The sequence below is a fragment of the Marmota flaviventris genome, chromosome 1 (assembly GCF_047511675.1).
Source record: "Marmota flaviventris isolate mMarFla1 chromosome 1, mMarFla1.hap1, whole genome shotgun sequence".
Classification (NCBI taxonomy): Eukaryota; Metazoa; Chordata; class Mammalia; order Rodentia; family Sciuridae; genus Marmota; species Marmota flaviventris.
Window position 1 is genome coordinate 148,510,503 of NC_092498.1, and position 21,002 is coordinate 148,531,504.

Genomic DNA, 21,002 nt, shown 5'->3' on the forward strand with positions numbered 1-21,002 from the left:
TTAAAAAGGGACTTGTAGACTCTTTGCCTGCATCTCCTACACACTATTCTGCTGGAAGCTACCTGCCACGGGTCAGATGTCACAGGATGTAGAATGTCACCAGAAGCTGACTTTGACCTCATGTTCCAGCAGAGGCCCTCTCAGTCAGTGGTGGACTGCTGTCCTCGGTTGGGTGACCAGAGGGATGTGGAGATCCCTAGGAACACATTCACCCACAAATCCACGCTTCACAAACACTGCACAGGAGTGGGAGAACAGGGCTGTGGGACCCCAAAGGAGGGGTCCCGACTCACTGGAGAGGTGGTCAGAGAAGGCTGTATATTGGAGTGGGGTTTTGAGGGATGCGTAGGAGTCCTCGAGGCAAAGTCAAGAGGGAAGGCGGTTCCCGCAGGAGAGTCACGCTTCCTTGGAGGTGATCTGACAGCTCCAAACGCCAAGAAGATGAAACATTAGAAGCAACTCTGACCCCCAGCCACCAGCTCAGGCTACCGTAGCCAGACTGTCCAGGCTGGCCGACCCCAAGCCTCGTGTCCCTCGGTGTTTAGAGCAGCCTGGCTTGGGGCGTAGCTGCATGGACAGCGCCCACCAGGGTGGGTTAGTGAAGGCCTTCCTATGTACAGTGGTCACTAGGGAGGCTTTCTGTGGCCTGTGCCTGGTTCCCTTCCTGCCACAGTGGCCTTGGAAGATTGCCCTGGGCATCTCCAGATGTAACACAGTCTGACTACTGTGACCCCGAGGGTCTCCTAATAGTTAACCATTTGCAATGCCTACCTGTTGGGAGCCCTGGGTGTCAGTCCCCAAGGGCTGGCGAGGAGGGCTCGGCTGGTGCCTCTGCTCCTGACGGCGCTTGGCACACAGCACGTGCTCAATAAAATAGCAGATGAAAACGAAGCCTCCCGAGGCCCCGATTCCCTCCCGAGGCACAGCCAGCTGCCTCCCCCGGACACTGTTCTGATTTTGGGGGGACAGCCAGTTCTCCATAGCCAGGAGTGTGGTTGTCCCAGGACACTGAAGTCCCTTAAGATATGTGGCAGAGTGTTTGCACAGAACCTTGGCACGTCCTCCTGTACCCCGTAAGACCGCTCCAGGTCATTCCCCATCACTGTGTGTGTGAATGCTGTGCGAACTGTCATGTCGTGTGGGGGAAGTGACAAGATTAAAAACTCAGAAAAAAAATCTCAGAGCCAGGAGGTTCTGTGCAACTACTCTGCCGTGCACGTTAAGGGACTGGGGACCTGGGACAACTGTGCTCCTGGCTACAGGAAAGCTCTGGAAACAATCAACCAACAAAACTGTTTTGAAACATAAAATGACTCTGGAGAAGTGTGCTCCTCCCGCAATCCACTCTGAAATGCGGCAAGATCATAGATGGAGGCACAGGTAAAAGGAGAGACGGAAGGTGGACAGGGAGGCAGGACGGTAAGTCCTGCCATGGGGTGGAGAGGTGGCTTGGGCCGGTGGCCGGGGGCGGGTGTTTGCTTCCAATACCTCAACCTCTGGTGTTTGGAAAACTTCAAAATACAAGTTAGGGAGAAAGTGACCCTGGGGCCCAGAACTCTGGAGGGGAGGCAGAGCATAAGGATGTAAGCCTCGTTTGGACCTTAGGGGCGTCCATGCGGGGGGATCTGGTCCTGTCCCCTGCCCCTGTGACTGACTTGCCAAGTCCCCTGGGGGGAGGAGAGCCAGCCTTGTCAAGGAAGGTGAGCCACCACCAATGGTCTAGCCTCCAGCAGGATCGGCCCACAGGCAGCCCCTGGAGTCTGTCTGACTCAAGCTGAGCTAAGTAGCCCATGTGTGGTCCCCAAGGCACAAAATACAACCAGAGCCTCCCCTGCCCGTCACAGCGGGGGCTGCATGGTGGCTTGTTCTCAGCTCCCTGCCTGTGGGGTTTACTGATGTAACACCTCTATGGTGCTGGTGTGGGTGGGCTTTAACTGCTGCTTCTGGGTCAAGTGAGCCACGTCTAGGGATAAGAATGTAGCGCTCACTCAAACTGATGTGAGCATAAAAAGAAAAAAAAAAAAGCATCGTTTCCTGGGACTTCAGGTATGGCTTGATCCAGGCATCCACAGGACTGGGCCTCTCCATTTCTGGTACCACCTCCTTCTACACTGGCAGGTTCTCTCCACCTGTCAGTGCTGTCAGTCACTCCCAAAGCATTCTAATTGGCTCTGCTGGGGATATACACCTGGGGTATGACCCACCCCAGTGAGGTGGAAATGCCTAGAAAAAAAAAATATGCTGGGCAGAATAAAAGTGACCATTGTTCTGTGTTTTAGAGACAAAATTGGATAGTCCCTGTATATCGATAAAGTGCAGTGGGGGAGGGGGAATGCTTCTGCCATTTAGACCTGTGCCAATTCCCAAGGGTGGCTCAAGCCACACCAGACCACCAAGAGCCTCTGTCAGAAAGGAGGGGGCTGGGCTCTGAAGTCAAACAGACTGTCCTGTGTGCCCATGGACAGGTGCCTCCACCTCTCTGAGCCTTGCTTTCCTCATCTGCAAAGTAGGGCTGGACAGCAGTGCTGGGCGACGGAGGTGAACAGGGACCCAGCCATCGTTCTTCCAGAGAAGCCTCCTTTGGCCCTTGTGGATGGATGTGGCTCCCTATAATCTGGTTAAACAAAGCCTTTCAGGGCTTAAAGACAGGGAAGACAGTGAGGACCACAGTCTGGCCCTCGGCTTCCCGCCCTCGTCCCCAGCTGCTCCTGAGCCGGGAGCTCCCTCCAGGTCTCAGGTGCTGAGGACCAGGGGCTCCGGCAGGCAGCCTGCCTTTTCTGGGCTACACAGTAAGTCAAGGCCAAAGTGCTTCCTTCAAAAATAGTTTATTGTGCGCGTTTCCACGGAGCTGGGGGCAGCACTGGCCTGTCTGTCCTCCACAACCGAGAGGCCTGCAGCTCCCAGAGCAGCATCAAAGCCCGGGCCCAGCCTCTGGGTGCAACAACAGGTAATCCAACAGCTTTCTCCTGTCCCTCGATGCCACACCACCTTCATCTGCTCTGCCAGGGTTGGCATTGCTGATGGCCAGACTTTTTTTTTTTTTTAACTCAGACAGGTTCCTGCATCTCGGCCCGAGGCCTCCACAGCGCCCCGCAGTCTGCCACCAGCCAGGTGAAATGTTCAGTGTCCTGGAGGAACCACCGCCCAGCACAGGGGCTGGGGGGACCGGCTCCCTCCCTCTCACAGGCCCGAACGGGAGGGGCCGGCGGGTGCAGTCTGCAGGGCCAGGGGCTGGTGACACTGTCACCGAGTTCTTACTGAGCAGATTGGCAGGGTTTCATTGTCTAGTCCTCAGCTGCCCACAGCTCTGCCCTCAGTGCTGGAAGCCACCGTGGACACAGAAGTAACAGGTGAAGAGGGGACAGTGTCCCCAGGGGCCTCAAGGGGGAGGTGGCGGTGACCTTGGCCATGACGCTCGCTCATGAGCAAGCTGGGCCGTGAGCCTGGGGAGGGCTCCCCTGCATCTGTGTCCCCAGGTCAGGCCTGAGGTGTGCCCGGGGGCAGGTCCAGCAGGGTCCCTCTTCTCCTCCGAGAGAGGGCCGGGCAGAGCCCTGTAACCCTCTGAAGGCCTGCAGCCTGGGACATTTCTGCTCATTTTGCTTCGTCTCTTTGAAGAAGCGACCGTCCGCTGATGAGGGCCAACAATCCTAGCGGCTCACTAGGGCCTTGGGAATTAAGTGCCATTTCATCATCTGAATAATTAAAAAAAAAACAAAACCTCACCCCGTTTCCCAGGGGGCCGGGCGCATCTGCACACCCCTCAGTACAAAAATGGGCTTCTCTGGTCTTGTCCCTAGGGTCCCCTACCTGGCTGTTTATTCTGCTGAAACAGGTCACGTTTATGTCAAGTGCTGGTCTCAGAGTAAAAAAAAAAAAAAGGATCCCATGATCTGACAGGAAAGGAGGCGAAGAGCCCGCCGCACAGGCCCGGAGCCTCCCCTGGGCAGGAGTGGGCCGAGGCCAGCTGCCCTGGCTGGGCACACGTCCGCCAGACGCTGCGTTTCTCTAACGCAGCAGGTGCTGATGTCCTGGCTGGGCCTGTGGCCGGTCGCCTGGGTTCACCCGCCCCTGGTCCTGAAGTGCTCAGGTGGACGCCGGGCTCTCAGCAGACGACAGCAGCTGGGCCACCTGGGCCCGCTCGGCCGGGCTGATGTGCTGGCTCAAGTACACGATGCTGTCCATGGCCACGTCGGGGTTCCCCTGGACCAGCCTGCGGGGGAGCAAAGGGCTGGGTCACTCCTGCCGCTTAGTCCAGGGCCCTCGATGACAGAGACCTTGGCCATGTCCTCTTCCTGGGCAGGAACCTGATTCCCTTCCTTGTGTGTCAGGACACCTCAAGGGTAGCACCGTCCTCTCTGGTCACTGGCCGGCTGATGGACTCTCTTTGTTTATCTTTCCTTTTGGGGCTGGGGGTTGAACCCAGGGGTGCTCTAGTGAGTCACATCCCCGGCTCTTTTTGGTTTTTGAGACACTGTCATTAGGGCCTTGCTGAGTTGTTGGGGCTGGCCTCCAACTTGTGATCCTCCCACCTCAGCCTCCCTGATCTCTGGGATTACAGGTGTGATGCACCTGAGGCGAGTACCCAGCTTCATACCCTAAATGGGGTCCTGCTGCCCTACTGATGAGAGTCCTCTGGAAAGGCTGCCAGTGGGACGGGAGCCCAAGCTCCAGGTCTAGAGGGACCCCAACCAGGTTCTGGGTGTGACATGGGACAAGTCACCCTCCAGATTCCAGCAGGAATCACAACAGAAGGCATCGTGGCATCTTTGTGGCCTCCCAGGTCTCTGGGCCTCCCCCTGGCCTGGTGCTGGGAGAGGGCACGCTGGGCAGTGTGGTCCCCTGGCGGAGTGGGGCCGTCGGGCCTGGCACTTCACTACCAAAGACAGTGCGGGTTCGGGCGCCCTGGAGCCGGGCAGCTGGAGAACAGGCGGGGACGGGACACTCACCCGCGGATGGTCTTGAGGGCGGAGTCGCGCCGCAGGTACCTGATGTTCTCGTGGATGGCGGAGCGCAGCCCCTCCCCCGCCTGCCAGTGCTGCTCCAGCCACTGGACCACAGCCTGGTTGTTGTCCCACAGGTAGGCCTGGAGGGACAGGCTGCTCAGACGGGACCCTGCGGGGCAGGCCCCTGGGACCCCGGCTCGCCCCTGCCCCAGGCCCACCTTGACGGCCCCTTCGGTCTCCACGAACCAGCGGCGCAGCATGGACTGCACGTGCTCCTGGCCCAGGTCGCCGCTGGCGCGCAGCACCTCCTGCTTGACCTGGCCTTCCAGGAGGAGGCGGCGCAGGCGCCAGTACAGGAAGGTGCGGGCCGTCCTCCACTCCAGCACGTCCTGCGGGCAGCCAGGCTGAGCCCCTGACCCTCCCGAGCTGTCCCCCCGCCCCCCAGACAGGCGACAGGCAACAGCGAGGTCGCTGTGCGTGGGGGAGGGACGCTGCCCCGCAGGGGGCGGAGCCGTCTAAACCAGCACCGGCCACCTCCCCCTCTGGGGACACGAGACATTCCAGCAGGAGAAGCTGGCAGGCAGTGGAGGTGATTATGGGAGGTCCTCTGGGGGACATCAGGCCAGGGCTTCGGGAAACCGGGGTGACACGAGGGCTCCCTTGGGTCCTCGCCTTGGTCAACACTAACCTCAAGCCTCCTGCCACCACCTGGGGCTGTGCAGGGCTCCCGGCTCCCACCCTAGGGTGTCATTGTGCTGGTGCCACCAGCATGGAGACTTTTGTTTTAAGCTCCTCAGGTGACGCCCAGGTCTGTCCCCCCCCCCCCCCCCAGCCCCACTGTCCTCCCCGGTGGGGCCCTGGTGGCCTCAGGGGGTCCTCCCCCGGCCTTACGGAGATGACGCCCTTCTCCAGCATGCGGCCCGGCGTGTCGTGGAGGTCGGCGAACTGCACCGCCACCTGGTGGTAGATGGGGAGCAGCAGCTCCTCGCGCGCCCTCAGCCGGCCCTCCAGCTCCCTGCGCTCCTTCTCCGGGAGCTGGGCCGTCCCTGCGGGGGCAGAGGAGCCGCTCAGGACCCGGGCACACCTCGGAACACTGCCACACAAGGCAGGGCTGGAGGGTTTTTTTTTTTTTTTTTTTGAGAGTGCATAAACGTCTGCAGGACAGGCGGGGCCCCATGAGGTACTGGGGCGTTAACGCTGATGTTCCCCCTAAATCAAGCTATTCTGTGGGCTCAGGAGTAGACTCACGACGGCAGGATGGTGTCCTACATGCAGCTTTAACTCTGACCCTTCTGTCAGGCCCTCTGTGCTCCATAGCATACTATCAATTACTATTTTAATACAAATTATAAAATGCAATAAGGAGCCCGGTCCAGTGGCACATGCTCGGGAGGCTGAGGCAGGAGGATGGGGAGTTCAAAGCCAGCCTCAGCAACAGAGAGGTGCTAAGCCACTCAGGGAGACCCTGTGTCTAAATAAAATACAGAATAGGGCTGGGGATGGGGCTCAGGGGTCAAGTGCCCCTGAGTTCAATCCCTAGTACCAAAAAAAAAAAAAAAGAAGAAAGAAAGAAAGAAAATACTCGTATAAGAAGACTTTGTAGTCAGAATCTTCCTATCAAAGATTTAAAGAAATAATGCCAATTGTACACAAATCCAGAAAATAGAACAGACTTTCCAAATCCCCAAGGTCCGCACTACCCTGATGCCAAAACAAACAACTCACACGTACTGGGCAACACATCTGGGGAAGACACAGTGATAAAGCCGCTGCCATAATGCGGAGAACAAACAGGGACACCTGAAGCAGACCACACCTACAGACCACGATGAAGCAAAGCCATCGAACAAAATGGTACAACTTTGATGTCCAGCTCGCAATTCTAAAGGGGACAATTTGTGGCTCTCTCTCCAAGCTCGTGCAGAAGCTTTCTGATTTGCTGTCACCCCACTTATTGATTCTTGGTGTCACTTGCTAGGCTCTAGGGTTTTGAACTCGGGGCCTGAGCCGACGTGGGGGGTGTGGAGCTGTTTTCTTCTGGCGGTTGCAGTTCCCGGTCTGGATCTGAGGTCTTGGGTCCTTTTGAGTTGACTTGTGCAGGGCGGCAGGTGAGGGTGTAGTTTCACTCTTAGACACGTGGATACCCAGTTTTCCCATTTATTTAAAGGCTGTCTTTTCTCCAAGGCATGTTTTTGGCACCCGTGTTGACTATCAGATGATGGCATCCGTCTGTCTGTCTGCTCTCCATTGCTCTTCGTGTCGGTCTGGATGCCGCTGCCATGTGTTCTGGGTCCTGCAGCTCTGTGGGGCACCTGGAGGCCCAACGCTGGGATACCTCACACCTGCTCTTCTGGCTCAGGACTGGCTGGTTATTCTGGGTCTTTTATTCTTCCAGATGAATTTTAGGACTGTGTGTGGCCCTCAGTGAAGAATGTCATGGGTGTTGTGGTGGGGACTGCACTGAACCTGTGTAACACTCAGGGCTGTTTTGACTGTACTGATTCTTGTCTATCCAAGAACAGGGGAGAAAAATCTTTCCCAGCTGCTCCTCCAGCAGGATTAACATCCACAATAGACAAAGAACTCAGACCCTTACCACGAAAAACCGACCCAATTAATAATAAACGGGCAAAATAACTCAACGGATTTATCTCAAAAGAGGCAACACAAATGGCCAACAAATATATAAAAAAAAAATGTTCTACCTCCCTAGCAACCAGGGAAATGCAATCTAAACAACACTGAGATTTCACCTCACTAGGATGGCAGTCATTACAAATATAAATGATAATAAACGCTGGTGAGGACCCGGGGAAAGGGACACTCCCACGTTGTTAGTAGGACGTTGTTGTCAGCACAACCACTCTGGAAAGCAGTACGGACAGTCCTCAAAGGACTAGGCAGGGGAACACCATACAACCCAGCTCCCACTCCTCAGTATTATCCAAAGACCTAGAATCACCATCCTCTAGTGACACAGGCATGTCAGTGTGTACAGCAGCACAGTTCACAATAGCCAAGTTATGGAACCAACTGGGTGCCTGTCAACAAATGGATGAATGGGTACAGAAAATATGTACATATACACAAAGGAGTTCTACTCAGCCATACAGGATGGAATGATGGCCAGGGGCAGTGGCTCAGGCCTGTCCTCCCAGCAGCTCAGGAGGCTGAGGCAGGAGAGTCGTGAGTCCAAAGCCAGCCTCAGCAACAGCGAGGCCCTAAGCCACTCAGTGAGACCCTGAATCTAAATAAAATACAAAACAGGGCTGGGGATGGGGCTGAGTGGTTGGGGGCCCCTAGGTTCAATCTCAGGGGTATGCTCTCCCTGCAAAAAAGAATGAAATGACGGCATTTGCTGGCAGATGGATGGAACTGGAGATCATGGTGCTAAGTTAAATAAGCCAGACTCAGAAAGTCAAGGGTCAGATGTCTCCTCTCCTGTGCAGAAACTGCCGCAAAATAAGGGAGGGGGGACAGAAGGGAGAGGAGAGGGACTGAGGGGAAGGTGGAAGGGACGGGAAGAGGGAAGAGCGGTGGAGAGCAATTGACCCACTGCTCTGTACGTCCATGAAGAACCACCATGAACGTCCCCTCAGGCTATCTATAGAGCACTGATTCCAAAACCAAGAATCAACAGGAGGAAGCCCAGCAGAGTAAAGGGAAGGGGAGGGGGAGGGCAGAGAGGGAGAGAGGACACGCTGGGGACTGAGGGGCCAGCTGGGCTCCGTGCAGGTGTGCTCATGTTGGAACGGACCCCCTCTTGGGCCCCGCTATGATGCACTAATGAAAATGTTAAATAAATAGGATTTTGTCACCAAAATTCTAACCCCAACACTTCAATTGTTATACTTTGTGCTAAGAAATAAATTTACAGTGGTGTTATAGGGTCAGCATCCCTGACCCCCAAATCCAAAATCCAAATGCTGCAAAAGCTACAGCTTCTAAACTGCCAACATGATGTCACAGTGGAAAATCCCGGACCTCGTGGCACAGGTCGCCATCAAAACGCAGGTGCATAACAACGCGCATATAATCACCTTCAGGTTTTATACATAAGGTGTCGAGGAAACGTAAATGAGTTTTGGGTTTAGATGTGGGTCCCGTCCCCAGAAGACCTCATCGTACAGATGCAGATATTCCCAAGTCCAAAAAAATTGCCATCTGGAACATATCTGTTCCCAAGGGATAGTAAACCTGTGTGTGTGTTTTAATGTTAAAATGATTGACTTGGAAATACAAATATTTGGAAAAATCTCACGATTACCATAGCTGTGTTTGGTGTGTCTTTATTGCATTTTTTAAAAAAATTTTTTTTAGTTGATGGACCTTTATTTATTTATTTATTTTATGGCTACTGGGCACTGACCTCAGGGCCACTCGGCCCCTAAGCCACATCCCCAGTCCTATTGGTATTTTATTTAGAGACGGGGTCTCCCTGAGTTTCTCAGGGCCTCACTTGTGCTGAGGCTGGTTGAACTCACGATCCTCCTGCCTCAGCCTCCCCAGCCGCTGGGAGGACAGGCGTGCAGCACGGTCCGGCTTGGGCCTGTATTTTATTCACTCATTTCTCTGTGGTGCTGAGCTTTGAACCCAGTGCCTCTCACATATGAGGCAAGTGCTCTCCCTGTGAGCCGCAGCCCCAGCCCTCTTTCTTGCTCATTTTCTAATGCGCTAGAAACCACCATGACGGGACTGGCCGGCACCCCCCTCCCGGCCCCCGGCCCCCGGCCCCCTCACCTAGCTGCTCCACGAGCTTCTTGTAAGCCGGGTCAATACGCCTCATGGCCTTTACCAGGTCTTTTCTTCTGAACTTAATCTCCACCGTTCCCTCGGGCTCCAGAACGCCCCCCCTGTAAAAAGAAGAGGCAGGAGTGGGTGCAGGCATCGCCAGCAAGCCCCAGCTCCTGGAGGTGGAGGAAGCTCAGGGTAAGGGAGCTGGGAGACCTGGGTGTCGGCTCTAACGCAGATCTGCTGTGTGCTCTCGGGCAGGTCACTTTCCCTCTCTGGGTTTCTGTTTCTATACCCAGAGAAGGAAGGGCTGAATCAACATCTTAAAATGATGCTTTCTCAACTCTGGAGAGCCGTTGAGCTGCATTTCATAACTCTCTCCGTAACAGAGTAACTCCTAGCACGGCCCTTTCTGACTTGCCCAATTCCTGCTCTTCTAGAGTCGGGGCACCGTTTCTGAGCCCTTTAAAGCTTAGAAGTAGTGATGAGAGCCCAGCATGTCCTGTGCCGACAACCCCCTCATTTCCAACCTTCTCACTCCCCCCTCAGTCTACCTCGCCCCCTTCTGCTTTTGATAGGTTAGAAGCCCTAAGAAACCGACAGGCAGCTCTGAGCTTCCTAGCGGCCAGAGGGAGAAGTTGATTGAATTTCAAGTGAGGTGCAGGATTCCGAGTCTTCCTCAAGGACTGGCCTCAGGAGGCTGCCATGAGGATCTAGGCACCGTGAAGACAGGACAGGCCTGGCTCACTGGACATCATGACACAACACCCAACAAAATGCCTGGCTTGTGGCAGGAACTCAGTAACTGCTCAGTGAATTGAGGAAGGAGGAAGGAGTGAACACAGAACAGGGTGCCCACATTTTGGGAAGAACCACTCTTGAGGACTTTATGTCCGACACAGCAGGTAGCATAAGGTGTTCCCTCTGAAGGCCTCAACCACCATGACAGGCATTCCTATCACATCCTGTTTGAGAGCCCCTGGGATTTATTCCTCCTGAAGAAAATGCCAAGGTTTCTCTCCCACAAGGAACAGGACCCCATCATTCAGGTCTTTATCTGGTCACTTGTTCTGTCAGGATTTCCCCATCCCTGAGAGGAGTCAGGCGTTGTGACAGACCTTGGGCCCAGAAACTAGCCTCAGAGCCTAGTGAGAGAGGCAGAACTCATATTTCCCTTTTCATCCTGGCTGCCAGGAGGCTCATGGGCTTTGGGTCTTTCCTTTAATATTTCATTTTTAATTATGTTATTATTTTGGTATTTCCTTTATTATTTTTCCATGGCAAACTTCCTTGAGGATAAGTTACATAAAAAGAGACAAAACCTCTACCACCTATGGGTTCCAGCTGTTGAGAAAACCCACTCTGGTGCTGCTTTTGCCCCAGTTCAGTGAGGGACCTCTGTTTCCAGGAAACACCGGCTGACGGGGTGACCACCCACCTGCTCTCTCTGTCCGCGTACATTTCTATGCACAAGGGGTTGATGGTGGAGTCGAGGACCACCCAGGAGCCCCCGCGCAGCTCCGCGTGGGGCGGGATGTAGATGAGGATGGGCTGTGTGTACTGCCTGAGGCCATCCACGATGTAGGCCCCGAACTTCAGCACCTGGTCATACATGTCTGGAAGGCAAGGCCACCCACCCGCTTAGGTGACCAGAGGCCCCGGCTCACCCACACACAAAGCCCACAGCCCAAACGGTCCCTGGGTCCCCAGGGAGCAGGGTCAGCTGGGAGGCTTGGCGAGCACTGGGCTGGGAGTGGGGGGCCGACCAGGCATAGACGGTCCCCTGAGTGGCAGTGTGGCCCGTGTCCTCACCTGTAAACAGAGGCACCGGAAGCAACTCACCTCTGAGACCCCTGCCACCCTGTGTGGCCAACACAAAGAGCCCCCCAATCCTAATGGCCCCTGCTCCCCTGCCCTCACCTCCCACCAAGACACACCCTCCAAGTACCCGGGCACCCTACACGGTGACAGTAACGTCACCACCAATACGCGCACCTTGTGCATGGGATCCTCACTGTGGCCCCCCAAGGTTGGTCCTATTTTAACTCCTTGCACAAAGGAGGGAAACTGAGGCTCAGAGAGGTTGCCCAGCCAGCAAGGATGCACAGCAGATCTGCCTCCCTCCCACGCCAGCCCTTTCCTCTGCACCCCACTGACAGCCACCATGTCTAGAGATGTGTGGTGGCTTAGGGAGCCTGCACAGCCCTAAGGTCACCTGAGGCTTGGAGCAGCCCCAGGGAAGGTGGGTGGGTGCATGTCCTTCCCATCTTACCAAGTGGGGAGGTGACAGCCCAGGCCACCCAGGAGCTAACCTCCTGCCCTGCCACTCAGGTGTGACCTCTAGGAAGCCACACGGCCTCCGACATGTGGCTCCTCATCTATAAAAAAGGGCGGCGTTACCTGAACCACCTCTGGTCTTCAGGAGGAACAGCTAAGGGGACAGCGGGGGCAGGATGTGCAGAAGGAGCTGCCTGGGGACCAAGGCTGCAGGCGACTGTGAGGCCAACCAGGCAGCCCTACCTTTCATGCCCCCGGAGAAGCCCCTCCAGTTGGCAAAGATCAGCAGAGGCAGCTTCTCGCGGTTGAAGTCCTTGATGACCTGGGCGGTTTTGTAGGCCGAGTCTGGGAACCACACCTGGCCCGCCTGCTGGGTGATCTGGAACACAGACGGCCCGCGTCACACGCCCCGAGCAGCAGGGCCCTGGGTCGCGCGGGGACCCCAGCCCCGGCCTGTCCCTGGCACCAACACTGGAGCCAGAAGGAGGCCCAAAGCTCATCTGCCTCATGTGACACTCACCAAGCAGCACAGAGGGTCCCACTGTCCCCACATCTAAGCTCAGAGAGGTGCCAAGCTGGTCAAGGCCACACTGAGACCCCAAAGCAGCCCCCCACCCCCGGGCAGTTCCCACTGTGGGCTGCAGCTGATGGCGGAAACAGCAGTGGGGGCAGGGCTGGGGGAGGGGGCTCCCCAGGACCTACCATCCCCCCAGAGGTAGCAGACACACTTCAGTGGAGGGGGCCCCGGGGACACACCCAGCCACCCAGGGCCATGGCCCTTGCTTCCTAGCCTCCGGGCTGGGATAGCGGGACCCTCTCCTACCAGCAGAATGACGCCCAGCAGCCACAGCCCCTCACCTTGGCCTCGGAATCAAGGTTGGCAGGGTCTGCGGGGACCGCCATCTCCATGGTCCGCGTCTCCACGGCGATGACTCCGACGGGGATCCCCCCCAGCCTGGAAGGTGAGCACACGTGAGCCGGGCACCGGGCAGCCCCTGGGCAGGCCTCGGGGTGGGGGGACCAGGGTGCACCCAGCCCTGGCTGCAGGTGTTCTGGGAGTGGGGACAAGGCCATGGGGAGTAGAACGCTGGTTTCACTCTGGTGGATTAGTAGATGGCGAAAAAAAAGCTCCAAGAACCTGGCAAGCCGGGGTCCAGCAGGTGCACATGCCCTGTCGGGTGAGGGGCCACCGGGACTGCAGCAGCTGGTCTGAGAGGACTTCCTGTGACAACAGCTGCACTTCTCACCTGAACTGTCCCATATGGCAGTTCGCATGGGCAAGGAGACACCCAGGTGACCTCTTTCATTTAAATTCTAACTTTAGACTTTTTTTTTTTTTTTTTTTTTTGGCTGGGGATCGACCCCAGGGCCTTGCACATGTTAGGCGAGTGCTCTACCCCTGAGCCACACCCCAGCCTTAAATTGCCCCTCCACCTGTCACCTGCAGCTGGTGATGACCACAGCACAGAGAAAAAACCACCTGTGGAGAGGGCCAAGGGACACTGAGCCTGACGGAAACTCAGCTCAGGGGTCACCGTGACATCAGGAACCGTCACCTCGTACCTGTGGCCACCCCAGGTCACGTGCTTCACGGGGACGTTCTCGTTCACTCATGCAATGACCCTACGGGCAGGTGGGGGACGCCCATCTCTGGACCAAGGGCCTCCGTGTGAAAGGAGGAGTGGATTTCATCTCCAGTTTTTATGAAAAATGCGTTTAAAATAAACAGTCACAGAGAACGCAACTTCGCGCCCAACCGTGCTTAGGATTTTAATATTTCTTGTCCAGGAAGGTAGATGATAACTATGACAGGGACACTGCCACGTGGGTGCCCTGCGTGGCACTTCCGGTCTATAACGCACTACTGCGTTCACTGCCACGGAGGCCCTCTGGGTAGGACGACCACCCCATTCTACAGAGGAGGGCGTGGAGGCCCAGAGGCCTGACCCGCAGTCCAGCCCCAGAGCTGGACGTAGCTCTACGTGCTGCCAGGGATCTGAGTGGTAAGTCATGAGGGCTCCATGTGGACGAAGGTCCCCAAAGATGAGGACCACGTGGCTAGAGGGGGCGCTCACTTGAGGCATTCAAGTGTCGATGGCTTCCGTCGGCCGTGGTGCCCTCCAGGGGCTCCTTACACAGAGTACTGAGGGTCTGAGGTTTTCCAGAAGGGTACCAGGGCCACCTTCTGAGGCCCAAAGGGTCCCCACGGTTAGGGGACTGAGGCTAGGGACAAGGTCCCAGCCCCAGGAGCAGCCGGCTGAGGTGCCTCTGAGGCCACAGATGAGAACAAAACCTACGAACGGCTTCATCATCCGGGACACCTTCTGCCAAGTTGGGCTTTTTCTTCCAGAAAATCCTGGGGCCAAGGAGGAGGCATCCCTGGGGACCCTGGGATGCTGGGAGTCCCAGCGCCTGGCGAGGCCAGGGGTTTGCAGACTGCTCCCGTCCTGTCATCAGGGTTACCTGGCTCGACCCGTCACCACCGTCTGGGCCCAGGGCGCCATGATTTCCTTGAAACTGCCCTGGTCGAAGAAGCCACTCTGCCAGGTCCCCTTCAGAGCTGTGGTCGGAAGACAGGAGCCCAGGTGGAGGGGCTGGTGACACCCCAGGCTGGCGTCCTCAGTCTGAGGACAGCCTGACCTTGACCTCAGAGCCCAAATGCCCTTTTCTCCCTAAAAACGTGCAGTTCCCAACCACTCACCTCCCCAAAACAAAACAGCAGCAACAAAAACCACGCTGCAAAGACAACATGGAGCCTGTTCAGCCCACGTGGAGGGCCAGCCACCTCCAGCTGCGGTGATGCCAGGTGCCCGGAAAGCCAAGCCTCAGGCCCCGCCCTCCTGCCCAAGAGCACGCCTTCCGGGCACCTCTTTCCGGAAGAGACACAGCCCTGGAAGACACCCCTGAACTGCAGCCTGGGAACCACTGGGCTGGGAAGAGCCCCCCACGTCCCAGAGTAGGATAAAAACAATGTGACGTCAATGCCACTTCCAGGAAGGAAACAGCAACTTCAATCCACAGCGTGGCGTAAGTGGCTTCAGTCATGACAAGAGGAGACAGGCCTGCGGGGAGTGTCTCAAGTGCAGGCGTGAGCAACGGAGGCTGGTGCCGGGCACCAAGCAGCCCACTTGGGCTCTGTGGCAGGGCTGGCCGGACTCCACCGAGCAAGGTTCCAGCACAAAGTGGCTCATTTCTGAACTGAGTTAGACACGGGCCCTCCGTGCTCACAGGCGCAAGGGCCCCAGAGGAGAACAGGGAGGGACGCAACCACGGAGATGCTTCTGCTGGCCAAAGGGTCACGTCCCCACATCAGCACACAGCTCAGTGAGCAGAGCACCATCTGCAGGGAGCAGCAGGTGGAATTCGACACTTGGGATACGGTGACAGGGGAGCTCAGCTTTCCAGTCCATTCTGGTTGCTCAGAATGTAATGACATACCTCTAAGAGACAGAGCCATCCCCTTCAGAAGGGGAGAGAGGGGTGTGTGTGTGTGTATGTGTGTGTGTGTGTGTGTCAAAGAGGCCAAGATGCCCATCCTGGGAAACTCAGAGTCCCTTTCCATTTATGAGCCCCAGAAACTACAGCTGTTTCCAACACTCATTGGTCAATGACTCCAGAAAACCACAGAGTAAAATCTCCATCCCCCAACTGCACCGGCCTCTCAGCTTAGGGACACCCCTCTGGGATATGGGGAAAAAAATATCAATGCTTCTACCTTCAGGCTCTTTTATCTCAGGCCCAAGTCCCAGTTCCCTGGCAACACACTAAGGACTTACTTGGGTGAGGCCTTCCGGCAAGCATCCACCGGGGGTCGTAGGGGGCTCTGGACGGGAGAAATTCAACTTCTCTGTCAATAGGATCAGTGGGTGTGATGATAGGGACTGGGCTGAGGTTATCCTAGAAAAGAAAGCCGTCTCCAGTTCAGTCTCCAGGGCTTCTCAGTAACACCCGTGTTTTTTTTTGCCTCCGACTACAATTATGCCTGGTTATGCAGCAAGAGCCTCTCACTCGGGCTTTGGAAGCCAATGTTCTGGTTGGGAAATGCCAGGCAAGAGCTAGCTCTATGGATTCTTTTGAAATCCAGTTTCGGGAGTCCTGAGTGCATTCCACCATTCAAATGGATTTGATGAAGGTGGGGAGTGAAGGTCACTCCTTTTTAAAAAATCATTATGATTCCACCAAAACAGCAACCAGCAGCTTGCACAGGACTGGGTATCAGAGAGGCAGGAGGGAGGAGGGAATGAACCCAGCCACATCTGAAGGGCTTCCCACCCCCCACCCTCCACACCACCCAAATGGGCTTGATGACAGAGTCCTCTAGGCTCTAAGCCCAGGGGCGATCCTGCACCTTTGGCATATAGGAGAGCCACTCCAGGATGGTGTAGACCCCTTCAAAGTCATCCGGCACGGTAATGTGGGAGACGCCATTGAAGTGCATGATCTGAACGCCACCCAGCTGGTTGTTGGACGTGTAGACCTCTCTTCCCAGCACCTGCTTCGACACAACGCGGTTAGCAAAGTCCTGCGTGGCCAGGGCCCCTTCCATCTGTTGGGAATCACCTTGCCCAGAGTGGGCCTCAATCCCGGCTGCACACGACAATCAACCGGGAGCTTTTAACCCTTTGCCACCCAGCTCGTACCCAGACCAGTGACCTCAGAACCTGACGTCAGGAATCATTTGTCATTGTGCCTTGACCCGTTTCCTACAAAGCATCTTGCCACTTCTATATTTTTAAAATTTATTTTTAATTTATTTATTTTTATTTTTTATTTGTTTTAATTAGTTACACGATTTCAATATTTTTTAATGTAAAATAGTTCCACCAGAGGAGCTTAAAACTTATTTTATTTTGGCTCAGAAGGCGCCCAGATAATTACACACTGGAACAACAGCTCTCACACGGTAGGAATGAGACCTACTGGGAGAGATTTCCCACCAGAGGTCAATGAAATTTTTAAATGACCCTTGGCCCCCCGACCCTCCACGGGGCCCCTCGGGGTCACCTTGTTGAGGGCACTGGCCCCCGTGAGGATGATGTGGGAGTTCTCCACCTGGATCACCCGCTGGCCCAGCCTCACCAAGTAGGCCCCGATCCCGAGGGCGCGGCAGGTCACCTGAGGAGACAGGACCCCTTCTGAACCCCACAGGGTGCCATTGCCCTACCCCGCAGAGAGGAAGGACTCAACAGCCTGCAAGGCACAAATGCAGGTCACCTCTTGGACAACGGCAACCTGATCTGGGGCCAAACAGCAAAACCAAAGCTCATTCTCGGAGCCGCTGGCTGGGTGCAGCTTGGTTTCTGCTGCCATGTGGGTCTTCCGTGTCCCCGGCCTGGCCATATGGGAGGTTAGCAAAACTTGAAGAGGGAGCGAGCCTGGTGGGGGGCCTTGGGTCCCTAGGGACACACCCTGAAAGGGGACTGTGGGACCCCAGCCCCTTCCTCTCTCCCTCTGGCTTTCCGGCCATGAGGTGAGAGAGATATCCCTCTGCCACAGGCCTTCACCATGGTGTGCTGCCTGGCCGCGGCCCCAAAGCCAACTGATCATGGACTAGACCCTCCTGAACTGTGAGTCAAAATGAACCTTTTGTCCTGGTAAGTTGATTTTCTGGGTATTTGTTGCCCTGACAGAAAGCTGACTAGCAAGAAGAGGAGGGGCTGTAGGGAGAGCAGCAGACGGGAGGCTGGGATCTCAGCCGCTCTGGGCAGCTCCTCTGAGCTCAGCTGTTCACAAGGGATCTGGTTCTCTTGCCCAGACACAAGGACATCCAGGAGTGTGAGCAGAAACTGAGGAGATCCAGGCAGGGTCTGGAGCAGGCCCACAGCCCTGTGCCACGTCACCTTCCTGGTTTTGATAATCACTGTGGCAGGTAGGATACTGTCGGCGGGGAGCTGGACAAAGGGCACCCGGGAATTCTCTGTACCACCCTGTGGCTTCGGATGAGTCCCAAACTGTTCAAAATTCAAAGAGATGGGCTATTCATGTGGACCTAGGAAACAAGCCTAAAAAAGACTCACGCCCGACTTGATTTTCCAGGTAGAAAATGGAGCTCCAACACCGTGTGTAACAGTAAGGCCTTGAGTGACAGCTTACCATTGAGGAGAACTGTCAGTATGGCTACGACAAGAAGCAGGGGACGTTTTTTGGAAAGGTCATGGGGGGTGTGTGGGAGGAGGAAATATTCATTTTATACCAGTTAAAGTCAGGTTAAAGGTTTTTCTAAACCCTTAACACCTTTAAAATAAGAGAAGATTGCAGGGCTGGGGTTGTGGCTCAGCAGTGGAGTGCTCGCCTCACACAGGCGGGACCCGGGTTTGATCCTCAGCACCACATAAAAATAAATAAACGAAATAAAGGTGTTGTGTCCAACCAAAAAAAAAAAATTTTTAAAAAAAGATAAGATTGGACCCCGACTCAAACAAACCAACTACAAAAGGCTAACTGTTAAAACTGGGTTCTGCCAGGGTTGGGTTGGAGCTCAGTGGTACAGCACTTGCCTAGCGTGGGTTCGATCCTCAGCACCACATTGAGAAATAAATAAATAAAAATAAAACAAACAAACAAACTTGTTGGAGGCCGCAACCAAGTCAAGATGGCACCTGGCAGTTTGCCAGGAGGAGTGGTTTGTGAGGCAATGTCACCGAGCCATCAAGATGGTGGGGACTCCTTATTGGCTGATTGCTGTATCTGGATGATGTTAATTGAGTCAAGCTGTGTATATATACCTCTGCCGTCCTGCAATAAAGCGGCTCTCGCTACCTTGAGTGCCCGCTCAGTTCCCACTGAGTTTCCCTGCAATAAAGCAGTTCCCGCTTCAACCTTCAAGTTGCTTATCACCTCCCGGCTATTTTGCTCAGCCGGACTGCGGCACAAACTGGGTTCTGATGGGCACCCAGTAGTGCCTATAGTCCTAGTGGCTCAAGAGGCTGAGGCAGGAGGATGGCGAGTTCAAGGTCAGCCTCAGCAAAAGCCAGGCACTAAGAAACTCAATGAGACCCTGCCTCTAAATAAAATGCCAAATAGGGCTGGGGATGGGGCTCAGTGGTCCAGGGCCCCTGAGTTCAATCCCTGGTACCAGGAAAAAAAACTGAGTTCTGATATTAAAGAACTGTGGGTTTTATTGGGTTGTATTAATAGGATTGAGGTTATATATATGGGGGAAAGATTCTTCTCCATTAAGGGTCCACCCTGAAGCCCATTATGTCCCATCGTCCCATTTATGGAAACTGAGCAACCAACATTCCACTTAGGTAATATTGAAATAAATCTATTTTGAGAGTTTTATTCTTTGGAGAAAAGTAATAGTGATAATATTCACTCATATTACTATGACAGTAAATCACACAATAAGCTTTGGATTGTGATTCCCACCTGTTTTAACGCACTGTGTCCGTTTTGTAGAAATAGTCACAGAACTGAAAACTTGGGACTCGACGGGCTACTGGGTGAAGAGACCTGCTAGGAGAGTTGGCTTTAAAACACTGTAAGATGGGTGCAAACTAGGAGTGGCTATGTGTGGGTCCCTAGTGGAGCTGCGTGATGTCACCTAGGGCTCACAGCCAAGCCCCTCGACTTCTGTGACAACCGCACAGTTTCTGTAATAGAAAAGAAATCAGGGGTGCTCACCATGCTGATGGTGACGATCTCTTCGTAGGCCAGGGAGGACTCCCCAGCAATCATGCCCGAGCCCCTCAGGTTCTCCACGCCCAGGCCGTCGTCCTTCCCGATGATGTCGGTGATGACGTACCTTAGGAGCCAAGTGTGGGTGAAAGACCGAACCCTGTGCCCCCAAAGTTCAAGGGGGTGTGTCTCCCAAGGCCCCAGAGCAGGAGGGATGAGTGAGGGAAGGGACTGGAACAGGATGACAGGAAAGCACAGGGTGAGGACCCTCAGGTTTGGCACTAAACCGTCTAAAGGTCAAGTTCAACAGACGTCACTCTCCCCCAGGGGCTCTCGGCCGACTATCTTCCCCACCCCTCATTGCTCCAGAGCAGTCTAGACCAGCTATTGGTCTCCAGAGAGGTGGGGGTACACAGTTCATCAACCAAGATCTCATGAAACGAGAAGTACCGGTTAGCCAAACCCTGTTAGGAATTCACAGAGCACTGTGGTGTGTTAAAGGCTCTGAGAAGGCCCGCAGGAAGGAGGTTATTAGACCCCATTTCACTTGGAGCTTCTCAAAACTTTCTCAAACTTAATTGACTATGGAAATTAAAAAAAAAAAAATTAAAGTTTCCCCCAACATATCATTCAGAAAATCACATCTGGGAAATTCTCTGGTCAACCCATTAAGACAAATAAACAGGGTTTTCCCCAGAAAAGACAGGCAGGAGCCTCTGACACCCTCAAAGACCTGACCCTTGCCTCTCACCCGTTCCTTCCCAGATTACCACGGCACCAATTTGGATAACTGCGGGGTAAAGGGAGCCTCTAGCTCCTGGGACATCATGGGAATTGAGAAAGGGGACCAACAGCACCCACTGGAGGGTACTGCCTCAGGCCCGGAAGCAGAGATGGAGTCCCCGTTACGAGCAGAGGTGACCACAAGTGAAATCAGGGGCCCTGGTAAGTCACTCACCTGGATTCCCCGCCGTCCTCGATGTGTTTGCAGTGGACGGAATTCAGGGCGCTGATCCTGGTGTAGTCTTGGGGCGTCAGGTACAGGTATCTGAATCCCTTAAAAACACACTTCAGTGAGCCTGTGAGCCCATCCCCACCACATGGCGGGGTGGACATTAACAACAGGACATCCAGGAGACGCCGTCAGAACCCTCCTGTCAACACGCAGTTGCAGCCTGAGGGTGGGCTCCGGCTTATCCAAAGTGCTTGGGACCAGAAGTGCCACAATTTAGACATTTTCAAATCTTGGAATATCTGAAATCTCAGCCACATAATGTCTCGGAGATGGAATGGGAAATTCTTCTGTTTCATGTGGCCCTGCACACACAGGCCAGAGGGAGCACGATTCCACGTTTGAGGAACTTTGTGCTTTTCCATCAAGAGGTCAGGTGTGGGAGCTTCCTCGTGGCATCCTACTCATGGTCAAAAAGC

The 21,002-nt window shown here is 54.9% G+C and overlaps 1 protein-coding gene across 7 annotated transcripts in view; it reads right to left on the bottom strand.

Annotated features, from left to right (window-relative positions):
* Positions 1-2,809: 2,809 nt before the first annotated feature.
* Positions 2,810-21,002, bottom strand: part of Acacb (acetyl-CoA carboxylase beta) — a 113,960-nt gene continuing 95,767 nt past the window's right edge. For all 7 annotated transcript variants that reach the window (XM_071617231.1, XM_071617226.1, XM_027923243.2 and 4 more), the window contains 14 exons: positions 20,530-20,627; positions 19,578-19,698; positions 16,956-17,066; positions 16,300-16,443; positions 15,728-15,848; positions 14,415-14,511; positions 12,810-12,906; positions 12,195-12,330; positions 11,113-11,290; positions 9,684-9,796; positions 5,835-5,989; positions 5,162-5,332; positions 4,947-5,083; positions 2,810-4,210 (listed from right to left, as the gene is read on the bottom strand). In XM_071617231.1, coding sequence (XP_071473332.1) covers positions 4,084-4,210; positions 4,947-5,083; positions 5,162-5,332; positions 5,835-5,989; positions 9,684-9,796; positions 11,113-11,290; positions 12,195-12,330; positions 12,810-12,906; positions 14,415-14,511; positions 15,728-15,848; positions 16,300-16,443; positions 16,956-17,066; positions 19,578-19,698; positions 20,530-20,627 — 1,806 coding nt within the window. In that variant the 3' untranslated portion in view covers positions 2,810-4,083. The remainder of the gene's footprint in view (positions 4,211-4,946; positions 5,084-5,161; positions 5,333-5,834; positions 5,990-9,683; positions 9,797-11,112; positions 11,291-12,194; positions 12,331-12,809; positions 12,907-14,414; positions 14,512-15,727; positions 15,849-16,299; positions 16,444-16,955; positions 17,067-19,577; positions 19,699-20,529; positions 20,628-21,002) is intronic.